Consider the following 12980-nt stretch of genomic DNA (forward strand, 5'->3'; position numbering starts at 1 on the left):
GCTTAGTCCATTGCTGTACTCACTCTATACCCATACATGTGTGGTTAGGTATAGCTCAAATGCCATCTAGAAATTTGCTGATAATACAACCATTGTTGGTAGAATCTCAGATGGAGATGAAAGGGTTGCAGGAGAGAGATACCCCAGCTGGTTGAGTGCTGTCACAGCAACAACCTTGCACTCAATGTCAGTAAGAAGAAAGAGCTGATTGTGGGCTTCAGGTAGGGTAGGATAAGGGAACACGAATCAAACCTCATAGAGGGATTAAAAGTGGAGAGAGTGAGCAATTTCAAGTTCCTGGGTGTCAAGATCGTTGAGGATCTAATCTGGTCCCAACAAATTGATGCAGTTAGAGAGAAGGCAAGACAGCAGCTATATTTAATTTGGAGCTTGAGGAGAACTGGTTTGTCAACCAAAACACTGGAAAACATCTAAAGATGTACAATGGAGATCATTCTGGCAAGCTGCATCACTATCTGGTATGGGGAGGCTACTGCACAGGACCATAAACTACAAAAAGTTGTAAAATTAGTCAGCTCCACCTTGGGTACCAGCCTTCATAGTATCCAACATATCTCAGAAAGAAAACATCCATTATTAAGAACTTTTATGACCCAAGGCATGACCTCTTCTCATTGTTACTATCAGCAAGGAGGTACAGAAGCTTGAAGGCACACACTTCCCTCTTGTTCAGCTTGTTCCCCTCTGCCACGATTCCTAAATGGACACTAAATCCATGAACACTACCTCACTTTTATTTATGTATGTTATTTCTGTTTTTGCACTATTTTAATCTATTCAATATACATATAATGCAATTAACATACTTTATTTTCTTTCTTCTTTTCTATATTATCATGTATTATATTGCATTGTACAGTCATTACTAAGTTAACAAATTTCAGGACACATACTGGTGATAATAAACCTTTTTCTGATTCTGTAGGTTGCCTATTGAAACATGAAGGAAGCACATGTAAAATAAATACATTTGGGATAAACTTGCATTCACTTTGCAATGCATCAGATCTCAAAGTACTTTCCAGTCAATTACTTATGAGGACTTGCTGACTTTAAGCAAGCAAAATTAGCAAAAAGTTTAGGCCAGGGGGCAGCACCAAGGCAGTTTTTAACAATGTGTGGTTTCTTCTACTCGATCCGTTTAACACAAGCCCCTTGTCTATCCACCGTGATGCAAACGACCCTGTACACTACCTAGAACATAGACCCTTCACTCCACGATGTTGAGCCAACTTTTTATACTACTCCAAGATCAATCTAACCCTTCCCTCCCACATAGCTTTGCATTTTTCTTTCATCCATGTGCGTATGTTTGATTGGTAAATCTCCCGAATTTATCTGCTTCTACCACCACCACCACTGGCAGTGCGTTCCATGTACACTTTTCACTCCCTGTGTAAATAAAATAAACCTCTTACATCCCCCTATCCTCCAGTAACCTTAAAATTATGTCCTCTCTTATGAGCTATAACCACCGTGGGGGAAAAGGCACTGTCTGTCCAATCAATCTTTATCACCTTGTACACCTCTATCAAATCAGCTCTTATCCCAGCCGCTCCAGAGACTAACTATAGCTACTACAATCTTTCAAACACACAAACCAAACTGCACTTTCTCCACAGATGTTGCCGAACCTGCTGTGTGCTTACAGCATTCTCCGTGTGCATTTGGAGGAGTGTACTCTTATTTACTGCACAGTCAGCACAGTCAGAGGCTGCGTGGCCAGTCACCCTGCTGTCGGTGGCATCCTTGACCCAGCCCGCTGCACAGGGAGGGCAGAGGTGGGTGCTGAAGGGATACAACTCGTGCGTGTGTGCAACCGCCCGTGTCACTCCCAGGACTCACCGCCATCCAGCTCCACGGTGTAGGTGGGCAGCGGCTCCAGCGACAGCCGGTAACTGTCGAAGTTGGCGTCAATCAATCGCCTGTCCACACGGAGGGAGCAGTTAGCCGCCGCCATCACGCTCCGTCATCACTCCCGCCCGAGCACATGCGCGAGGTAGCGGGTTCCCCGGGAGTTGTAGTTCCCAAAGAGTACTCCGTTTATTTACTAACCACAAACCATTCTACTTACTTTAATGAAGTATTATTTCATTTAAGATTATTTCTGCTATTTTAAACCCATATTAATGTTGTTTTCTCGTTTAGATTCTTTGTGGTTGTTAGTAAAGGGGAAGATTAGTAACAGCGCACCAGTTACCCTGGTCGTAAAAATAAATTAAGAGACACAACTTAAGAGAATTATTTCATTTGTTTTCTCTCCTTTTCCCCTGCTGATATATTTTGTCTTCTTTCAAGCCGTGAGCCGCGGATTGGTTGATTGCTGGCCTGGGAACTGTCATGTAGGAGCGTGGGTGCTGGGGGAGTTGTATGGCTGGGCACCGTCTCCTTGGATCCGAGCTGTTGGGGCCGAGGAAGTGAGGAAGGGAACCTGGAGCTGGGAGGAGGTGAGGGAATGTGTGGATCAGCGAAATATAGTTAAAGATGGGATGAGTGGGGCATGAAGAGGACTACAGGTAAAGGGGTATGAGTGGGGGATAGAGTGTGGCTATGAGGTGATGTGGGAGAGAACGAGGGCAGGAAAGTGCATCTCCAATTTTCCTTTGTTGTATGTCCTTCTCTAAACAATAAGTTCCAGGTTATTATTAAGCACTGCATTTAAAATTGTTTCTCTTACTTCCCGTATCTCCTGCCCAAAACCTAAATCCGTGTCCTTTGTATCAGCAACAAATGGAAGTTATTGTTTTTATATGCCTTATATAAACCTGTCATAATCTTTCTGTCACCCTTCAACTCTTGCAGGGTGCATAACCTCCTTTCTCAATCATACCTTGCAAATAAAATACCTCATCCCCGGAACCCTTCTGTTAAGACTCCCTTCACCCTTTAAAGGGCCATTGCATCCTTCCGACAGTGCGAGTGCCATATTATGGTCGTGAAATAAATAGAACCTTATAAGAGCTAGGCAGACTTTTCTGCTTTGATGATTTCTATAATCCTATTTGTTTGAATTACTGTCTCCATAAGATCTATGTTATGTCCAAGTGTTTTTATTAGAACAGGAATTTGTTTGTTATTGTCCCATGTACTGAAATGCACTGTAATTTTGTTTGTGTGTTATCCAGAAAAGGCATTCCATACACGTCAAGTTAGAGAAAAAGGAAAATAGAATGCAGAAGTATAGTGTTACAGTTACAAAGAAAGTACACTGCAGGTAGGCATATAAAAGACAAGAGCCATGATAAGGTAGAGTAGGAGATTTTTAGAAGTTTATCTATTAGCATATAACAGGTCTGTTCAAAATGGAAGCAGGGAGAAGAGAGAATGGGGGGTGGGTGGTAGGTTCTTCAATTATGTTGGCTGCTCACTGGAGCTGTCATACCAAGTTGCGATGTATCCAGGTAGAATACTATCAGATTGCAGTTTATTATCATTGTCTTATCTGACAGGAAATTTGTTGCTTAGCAGCAACAGCACTGTGCAAAGTCAAAAATTACTATAAGTTACAGAATAAATAGTGCAAAAGAATTGGAATGATGAGGTAGCATTTATGGACAGTTCAGAAATCTAACGGAGGGGAAGAAGCTGTTTCTGAATCATTGAGTGAGGGTTTTCAGGCTCCTATGCCCTTTCCGTGAAGGTAAGAATGTGAAGAGGGCATAACCGGATGGTAATGGATGCCGCCTTCCTGAGGCAACACCTCTTGAAGATGCCCTTGATGGGAGGGAAGGAAGTGCTTGTCATGGAGCTGGCTGGAACCCTTTGCAGCCTCTTGCAATCCTGTGCATTGGAGCCTCCATACGAGGCTGCGTTGCAACCAGTCAGAATCCTCTCCACCGTACATCTAGAAATTTGCAAGTCTTTTATGACATATGAAATCTCTTCAAACTCCTAATGAAGAGCGGCTGCCATGATGTTGACACTCAAGAAATGAAGCTGCTTACCCTTTCCACTGCAGATCCCTCAATGAGGACTTGTGCATGTTCTCACGATCTTCCCCTTCCTGAAGTCCACAATCAATTCAATGATTTTGCCACCATTGTGTGCAAGGCTGCTATTGTGAAATAATTCAACCAACCAGTCTCTCATTACTATTTGCCTCCTCATCGTCATCTGAGATTTTACCAACAGCAATGGTGTTATCTGTGAATTTATAGATGGCATTTCAGTTATGCTGAAATTATTGTTGTGAGAGTAGAGCAGTGAGTTAAGCATGCATCTATTGAAAAAAAAAATTGTAATAGTTATTGGGGTCATGCTGACCCTTCTGAGGAAGTAGAGGCATCAATCTGCTTTCTTGGCTGTAGTGTCCATGTGCCTGGACCAGGACACATTTTTGGTGATATTTACATCTAAAAACTTGCAGCTTTCTACTATCACCACCTCAGCATCATTGATATTAACAACTCCTTAGAGTTGTGCCATTGAATTTTTATTTACTCTCCTTATCCTTTCTGGCAAAGTCTATCATCTTGCAATTTTGTCTGTTAAATTCCTTCCAGCACTTGAACGTCATTCTGTTACAATTATTAATATTCTCAATGTTAATACTGAGTAAAGTTGGATGAAGTATTCTGATATTTATGTTAGGGTATTAGACTATGGCCTTACCGCTGAACTTTGGGAGCCTCTGTCAGTTGGGAACCACAACATACCAGAAGAGAAAAACAAAACCTCATATCCACCAATTACTCACAGTATTTTTTCCTCAGTCTGCTTTGTTTTTGCCTTCTACCTATATCATGCTTTATGTGAAGTAAGAATAAAAGAAGGCTGAAGAATAACAAAAGCCCAATAATTATGTCTAGATACCTTAAAATAAATTGAAAATGGGCATTTCCTCAAAGTGAGGAACTATTTTTCTGATTAACTTGCAGCTTCTTTATCTCCTATCCCACTTACATACTGCTCATTAGTTTTGTGTAGATGGTTTCCAATGTGCCTAGCCAAAAGATCTACACTCTATTTATGACATAAATTATTTGGCTGACACCTTTTGAAGTTTCTGATATTTCTCATCTATCATCTATACCCTGGATTCTAACCAATCATGAAATATTCAGATGTCCTAAAAGTCAATAGCAAGCTTGCATGACTAAGCCTTGGAAAATCATAGCTGTAAAAGTAAAAAGCCTCATTTTTTTTCTGCTTTTATATGGTGGTGTTTTCTTGTTATTTTATCTGCTAGCTTTCTGAAATGAATAAAGACGCACAACTCCGAGCAACTATAAATCAGAAGTTGATAGAAACAGGTGAACGTGAACGGTAAGAAAATTTCCATTGTGATTGTATTTCAGATGTTCTAAATAAGTAGAATATCATTTAATTCTAATCTTGTCCTTTTTGCCTCCAGTCTGAAGGAGCTGCTCAGAGCAAAACTCACTGAATGTGGATGGAAAGATCAGTTGAAAGCACACTGTAAAGGTACACATTGATTAGGAAAAGATAAAGGAATATAGGGAAATTGAAGAAAGATGGAAAAACCAGATCAAGTGAGAGTAGTAGGAAACTGGACTATTTCTTGGTAGGGGGTCAGCTATTTTAGCAATGAGCAGTAATTTCATAATCACAGATGGTTAGTGAGGCTCAGTTGTTAAGTTTATTAAATCTTGAAGGTGAGAAATCTTGGACATTTGAACCAAGGAAGACCAAGAATCATGTGGAACTGCTGCTTAGGAAGATCACCCCTGATATTACAATGGTGATGCTAGGTCAAGAGCAGATTGAGTAATTCTCTTTTATTTCTTATGTTCTTGAAAGGAAGGACTTGGGCCAAAATATAAGTGTCTCAACTCTGTAACCTGCATTTTAAATTGGCTTTAAAGATTATCATTGTTTCTTATAATTTGTATCTGCTAAGCAGAACTGTATTATTCACTATAGATACAAACCTAAAGCTAGCAAATGGGATTTGTGTAGATGGACAGAAGGGCTGTCATGGGTGTAATGGGTTGAAGGGCCTTTTTCCATGTCCTACAACACTGTGATTCTACAACTGTCAGAATTCATGTCAACACTGAGTTAATGCTATCAGTAGAAAAAGGTTGGGAAACAGAGTAAGGAATGAGGATGTCTGGAATCACAGTGGGGCACTGTTTCTGCTTGGCCTGTTTTCAAATGTTCATGCACATAAGTGAACTTGGAGAGCATTCATGTGAAATCCATTGATAAGAAGCTTCTGTAATGATGACATGTATATGTTTGACAGTTTAATGTAGCCTTGTGATACCAGTGGAGACACAAGAAATGGCAGATAATAAGGTCTGGAGCAAAACAAAAAGCTGCTCTAGGAACTCAGTGGGTCAGGCCATACACACGTAGGCAAAAGCTTCATACACAAAATGCTGGAGGAACTCAGCAAGCCAGGCAGCATCTATGGAAAAGAGGTGGAGGCAGCTGTAGCACTTGTACTGCTTGCAAGGATAAGTACCAAGAGGGAGATTACTGGGGAGAGATGATTTGTCCTCCCTCCTACTACTTGTCAAACCTCCTCCCTCACTACTATTTAGGGCCCCGAACAGTCCTTCCAAGTGAGATGACGCTTCACTTGTGAGACTGTTGGGGTCATATTCTGTGTCCAGTGCTCCCAGTGTGGCCTCCTGTATATCAGAGAGACCCAACATAGATTGGGAGACCACTTCGCAGAGCACCTATGCTCCGTCCACTAGGAAAAGCAGGATCTCTCAGTGTCCACTCACTTTAGTTCCACTTCCCATTCTAATATGTCTATCCATGGCCTCCTCCACTGTCGGGTTGGAGGAACAACAACATTATTCTGTCTGGTTAGCCTCAAACCTGATGGCATAAACATCAATTTCTCAAACTTCCGATAATGCTCTGTTCCTCTCCTTCGCCATCACCTTTCCCTCTCTCACCTTACCTCCTGTCCACCCATCACCTCCCTCTGGTGCTCCCCCCCCCCCCCACCTTTCTTCCATGGTCACCTGTCCTCTTCTATCAGACTCCCCCTTCTCCAGCCCAGTATCTCTTTCACCAGTCAACTTTCCAGTTCTTTACTTCATTCCTCCCACTTCGGGTTTCACCTATCACATTGTGTTTCTCTCTCCCCTCCCCCCACCTTTTCAATTTACTCAACTTTTTTTTTCTCTCCTGCTGAAGGGTCTCGGCCCGAAACATCAACAGTACTCTCTGTGTCCCCCGATTTGTTCTTTTCTTTTTTGTGCCCTGCAGATAGTCTATAACTTAATGGTATGAACATTGAATCAATCAATTTCTGGTAACCCACACACCCCTCCATTCCTTTCTATATCCTTTTAATCCACCCAGGTCCTCTCACTCATCCCCTTCTTTCCCCTGTCCCAGCTCCCTGTGTTTCCTCCTCCACATAGTTCCTCTGTCTACCACGCACACACTCTACCCACACAATACCTGTTTCCTCCCCTTTTCCCAACTGCTCAACATCCTTCACTTCTCTGGATCTACTCACCACCTTCTTTTCAGATTTCCTAATCTACAGCCCCTCAAAATCTCCACTCTCACATCCCAGCTTTTGTCACAATCTCCACTACCCCCTCCCCCCCAACATCCACTTGGCTCCATTTCCACATCAACTCCTCCTTACATAGATACCTACCTCCCCCCTCCCACAAAACACTTTATATTGGCTGTCTCCCCTTTGTACTTGCAACCCTAATGGAGGCTCAAAACCAAAATGTTGATTATCCCTTTGCCTCCACAGGTGGCGCAAGAAATAGCACTCCAGCAGACTGTTTTATGTTTCTGTGATAGCAATGTTGTGAAGAGTCTATTTTAACGTATATTAAATAAAACAGTACAACGCATGAAAAGACCCTTCAGTATGTGCCATCCATAATGCCAATTTAAACAAATCCTATCTGCCTGAACATGAGCTACAGTACAATATATTCTCCATTCCTTGCCTGTTCACATGCCTGTCTAAATGCATCTTAAACAGTGATAATGTATCTAAATTATGTCATTAATAGGGAGAGGACTTGTACTGAAGGTAAGATTTAAATTCAAGATCAACAAAAACTTAAAAACACAAAAGAGACCACTTGATGGTCTCAGCCTACACATGGGCTATTTGAGCTTAATATCCCATTAGAGCAGTTTTCTTGAAAGGAATTTTTGGCAGAGCAGTAGCTCTTCTTGATTGTGGAGAGGTATTACCATTTTGGGCTGTTTGTGTTTTTCGGATATGCCAGGGTTTTACTAGGTTCAGTTCTAAAAGCAGGTTTGCTGGAACTTTTTCTGGAATTTATATCATATGCACTTATAATTTGCGTTATGAAATTTGCCATTGTTGGATCCATTTGATGAACAAAATCAGCGATATATTGCTGTAATGTAAAACACAACAGGGATTATAGAATTTTAGAAACTAAAGTAGAACGTACAGTCAGAGTTATACAACATGGAAATGGCCTTTCGGCCTAACTCATCCATGCTCCAACCAAGGTGCTAATATATTTCTGTTAATCCCATTTGCCTGCATTTGGTACCTATCCCCCTTAAACTTCTCCTGTCATATAAAGTTGCTCAGTAATGTGAAGCAATTACAATCAACCCATTGGATTTCAGTAGTATAAAGTCTGAAGCTTTGAGATGAACGTTGAGAGACTCATTTGTAACCTAATTTTGATAAAAGTTTGTCATGATTTTGAAATTGCTTTCCTTATCTGTTGTAGATGTGATCAGGGAAAAAGGATTGGAACATGTGACGGTAGATGATTTGGTGGCAGAAATAACTCCAAAAGGAAGAGGTCTGTATGTGTTCATTTATATGGAGCATGAATGGCAAGTTTAGTCACAAATATAAGCAAATATACAGCATCACTTCCTGGTTTAGTCTGTTGATCTGTTTTGGGGTTCATTCTTTGGAATAGTTGTATTTATTTATTTTATTTTGTTTAGAGACTCCCTGTGGAATAGGCCATTACGGTCCCAAGAGCCACAGCACCCAGCAACACACCTATTTAACACTAGCCTAATCACAGGGCAATTTACAATGACCAATTAACTTATTAACTGGTAGATCTCTGGACTGTGAGAGAAAATCAGAGCACCGAGAGGATACCCATGCGTTCATGGGGAGGACGTACAAGCTCTTTTTCAGAGGATGTTTGAACCCCGGAATTGAATTCCAATAGCCGAGCTTTAATAGCGTACACTAGCCACTATGCTACATGCTGTGACAATGCCTAAAATGCCCTTTTCCTAGAAGGTTATAAAAATGTGTGTGGGGGAGGAGTGGTAATAATGTTCTCATTGTTATCTCTCTGCATCAAAGATAAACGTGTATTCTTCCTTTAGCTTTGCAAATCTAATCTGAAACAAATTACAAGTATATCAGCGATGACAATCAATAGCATCGATATTGTATATTTTAATGTAGAAACCAAAAGTCAAAATTTTATTCAGAATAAAAATGAATGAGACCTAAATCTCCCTGCCCCGTGACACCATCCACTAGAGCAGCCAGGATCTCCCAGTAGCCACCCATTTCAATTACAGTTCCAATTTCCATACTAACATGCCTGTCCATGGCCCTTGAATTTCTGGCTTGTTACTGGTGTCTTTCACAGTGGTAGGAAGGAGCATAATTTGAGAAAATAAGCGGGGAGCTTACAGTTTTCATTCTGGATCTATTGTACGATTGACATTAATGCAACTCCTTTTCTCTAAATAATGCTGCTCACAATTTTATGGATGACCCTGTCTAAATAATTGATTTCCATTCCCATCTCAAAGCCAAACATGTGAGAGTCTGTGCTCTTGAATTATCTGAATGAATGCTTTGCCACATACCCCACCCCAACTCTCATCCTGCACTGGTCACTTTTCATCTTCTATTGCTTCATGACTGTGAGCTCATTTTTGTGAACTTTGATTCTGAATGTTACTTGCTTACTTATTGTTTGTAGAATTTGTTCATTTTTTGGGCACTTTGGGTATTTGTCGGTCTTTTTAATGGGTCCACTTGGCTTTCTTTGTTTTGTACTGTCTGTAAGGAGATGATTAAGATTGTATACACTTTGACAATAAATGTGCTTTGAACTTTGCTGCTTCACACATTTATACTATTTTTTATTATAGTGTCAGTAACATTATACTGTCTTACATAAACATGCGGCACATACTTGTCAATTATCAGGCCATGCCATTCAGGGTCTTTGGCTAATATTATTTTGTGAACTTATGTGCTGGATCATAACTATAAGTTCTGTGTTTTTCACCTTGGCTCCAAAGGAATGATGCTCTGTTTCGCTGTGTACATGCGTGTGGCTGAATGAGAGAAACATAGAAAACCTACAGCACAATATAGGCCCTTCAGCCCACAATGCTGTGCCAAACATGTACTTCCTTTAGAAATTACCTTGGGTTACTCATAACCCTCTATTTTTCTAAGCTCCATGAACCTATCCAAGAGAGTCTTAAAAGATAATATGATAATGATAATAAACTTGAATTTAAAGTTACATGGTTAAAGGAATCTAGTCTTAATCCACTGCTGCATTGGTTTTGAGTCAAACATTGCAGCCAATTCTATTATCACTCTAGAGCCTCCAGATGATGAGATAATGCACAATAATTTCCTGCTGTCCACATTTATGTTGTGACAGTCAAATATAGGTATTTCAAAGGTTCCTACTTTTATAATTTAAAATAATTTGATTCCAAGATAAAACCGTGACTTGTTCGTTGGTTTGGCTTTAATTTAAAAGATCCCTGTTTCAGACATGCTTGTTTTTGTTTCAGCCCTGGTGCCTGACAGTGTGAAGAAGGAGCTTTTGCAGAGGATAAGGACCTTCCTTTCTCAGCATGCCAGTCTCTAAGCTTAAAATGACCAAATTACATTGCCATTTCTTTATAATTTCAGAACATGAATTAAATCAGTCATTGGAATGGCTCCCAATTAAGGCTTCACATCTTTGTTTTTGTGATGTGCTTTCATGTCAATTTTTGATATGTTTCGTTTTTTACGTTCTCAGCCAAGTAGGTTTTCTACACACCCTCATGAATTTTCCTGAGTATGTTTAAAAATGTTTGTTGAAATAAAATGATTTTGACACAATTACTGCTGTGATATGCTTTAATCTTGCAAAACTTTTTGTTCAGATAAGTATAGTTAAGTGTTCCTATCACACTAGGTTTTTAATCTGGAAAGTTGTTGCCATGTAAAGAATCTGTTTATATTTCTTTCAAGCCTTAAAATCATGGAAGCACTCACTTCATTAGAACTGAAAAGTGAGAAGCTTGTTTTATGGTGCAGAGAGGAGAAGATGGGAAGAAGTAGAATGTTGGTTTTAATCTAACAAATTTATCTACACCATTACATTTGCTTTTAAAAGTAGCATTGTAGACTGAAGAGAAAATAAAGAAATACATAGGAATTCCTAGGGGGAAAAAATTCCAAAACTAGCAGGCATAGTTCTAAGGTAGAAGGTTTAAAGAAGACCAAGGAGCATCTACAGGGAGTGGTGTGTCTATATAAAATAAGCTGCTTAGGAATTACTTGAAGTAGGTACAATAATAGCATTTAATAGACATTTGGACAGATGCATGGATAAGGAAGGGTTTAGAGAGATACGGGCCAAATGCAGACTAGCTTAGATTGGAACCAGCCTCCTGTGCATGGACTTTATCTATACTTCTCGCTACCTCAGTAAAGAAGCCAGCATAATCACAGACCCCAACCATGCTGGACATTCTCTTTTGTTCCCCACTCACATCGGGCAGAAGATACAAAAGCCTGAAAGCACATAACACCAGGATTAAGGACAGCTTCTATAGTGCAGTTATCAAGTAGAGTATTGAGTACAGGTGTTGGGATGTTATGTTGAAGCTATACAGTAAATGGTGAAGCAAAATTTGGAGCATTGTGTGCTATTCTAGCCATCTACCTGCAGAAAAGATATAAATAAGGTTGAAAAAATACATTGAACATTTACAAGGATGTCATTGGGACTTGAGGACTTCAGTTATGGGAAAGATTAATAGGTTATGTCTGTTCTCTGGAGTGTAGGAGAATGAGGGGAGATTTGATAGAGGTATATGAGAAGTATAGATAAGGTATAGGTAAGCAGGCTTTTTTGGGTGTGACTTGTTGGATTCTGCTATTTATGATCCAAGGTTCTTTTGGAAGTCAAGAATGAGGCATAAAACTTGTTGCTTCACAATAGTTGATTAAGCACTAAGAGAACAAAGATCAGAGAAAAGGTAGTGAGAGTCTAAGAACAAACAAGAAAAGGGAATAAAAGATGGCGAACCAACATGCTCTGCTTTTCTGAAAACCAGAGATAACAGACATTCCATTCAGATTTGTAGATAAGAGTTAACCAATAAGACAGACCCTATTCAAATATTGTGATACCAAAGAAGTTTCCAGAAAGACACAAAACTGTACCCACTAGGGGATGCACTGAACAATTGCATATACATAGGTGATATACACAAGAAACATAGGAAAGGTAAACGGGAAAGAAAACAATTATGCAGTGTAATCCAATTCTCTCCCCAGTACCACCCCCAATTCTAAATCACACATTTAGAATTTGAACATTCAGAGGCAGAAAAACTTGTGTCTACGGTAAGTCTATAATAATCAGTCCTGATGAAGAGGTTCGGCCCGAAACATCAGCTATACTCTTTTCGATAGATGCTGCCTGGCCTGCTGATTTCCTCCAACATCTTATGTGTGTTTCTTCAGTGGTTCCCAACCACCGGGCCGAGAGGAAACGCTATGAGTCAACTGCACCTTTCCTCATTCCGTCACGCTCACTGTTGAACTTGAACGCACGCGAGGTCATCAGTCACCTAAACGCAGTGACACCCTCACACCAGGGAGGTTGGCCTCGGGTAACCGGCTGCCTCACACAAGGGATCACCGGTTGGCCTCGGGTAACCGCGGCGGGAAGTGCCGTTGGTACCGGCCTGGAGCACGGACAGATGGGCGCCGCCTCTAAACCTGTTCA

General features: G+C 40.5%; 2 protein-coding genes across 5 annotated transcripts in view; one reads left to right on the top strand and one right to left on the bottom strand.

The window, feature by feature from the left end:
* nudcd1 (NudC domain containing 1) overlaps nt 1-2005 on the bottom strand; it is a 187273-nt gene extending 185268 nt beyond the window's left edge. The window contains exon 1 of the mRNA XM_059973385.1: nt 1867-2005. Within this exon, the coding sequence (XP_059829368.1) occupies nt 1867-1981 (115 nt within the window). The 5' untranslated portion in view covers nt 1982-2005. The remainder of the gene's footprint in view (nt 1-1866) is intronic.
* Nucleotides 1893-11080, top strand: eny2 (ENY2 transcription and export complex 2 subunit). Of its 4 annotated transcripts, none has more exons than XM_059973411.1 (5): nt 1893-1915; nt 5210-5286; nt 5375-5445; nt 8694-8768; nt 10765-11080. In XM_059973411.1, the coding sequence occupies exons 2-5, from the start codon at nt 5219-5221 to the stop codon at nt 10839-10841; spliced, it is 291 nt and encodes a 96-aa protein (XP_059829394.1). In that variant the 5' UTR covers nt 1893-1915; nt 5210-5218; the 3' UTR covers nt 10842-11080. The 4 variants fall into 4 exon arrangements, with proteins under 4 accessions (XP_059829394.1, XP_059829403.1, XP_059829384.1 ...); XM_059973420.1 differs by lacking the exon at nt 1893-1915 and adding an exon at nt 2332-2468; XM_059973401.1 differs by lacking the exon at nt 1893-1915 and adding an exon at nt 2474-2537.
* Nucleotides 11081-12980: the final 1900 nt, after the last annotated feature.

The sequence above is a fragment of the Hypanus sabinus genome, chromosome 1, assembly GCF_030144855.1.
Source record: "Hypanus sabinus isolate sHypSab1 chromosome 1, sHypSab1.hap1, whole genome shotgun sequence".
Lineage (NCBI taxonomy): Eukaryota > Metazoa > Chordata > Chondrichthyes > Myliobatiformes > Dasyatidae > Hypanus > Hypanus sabinus.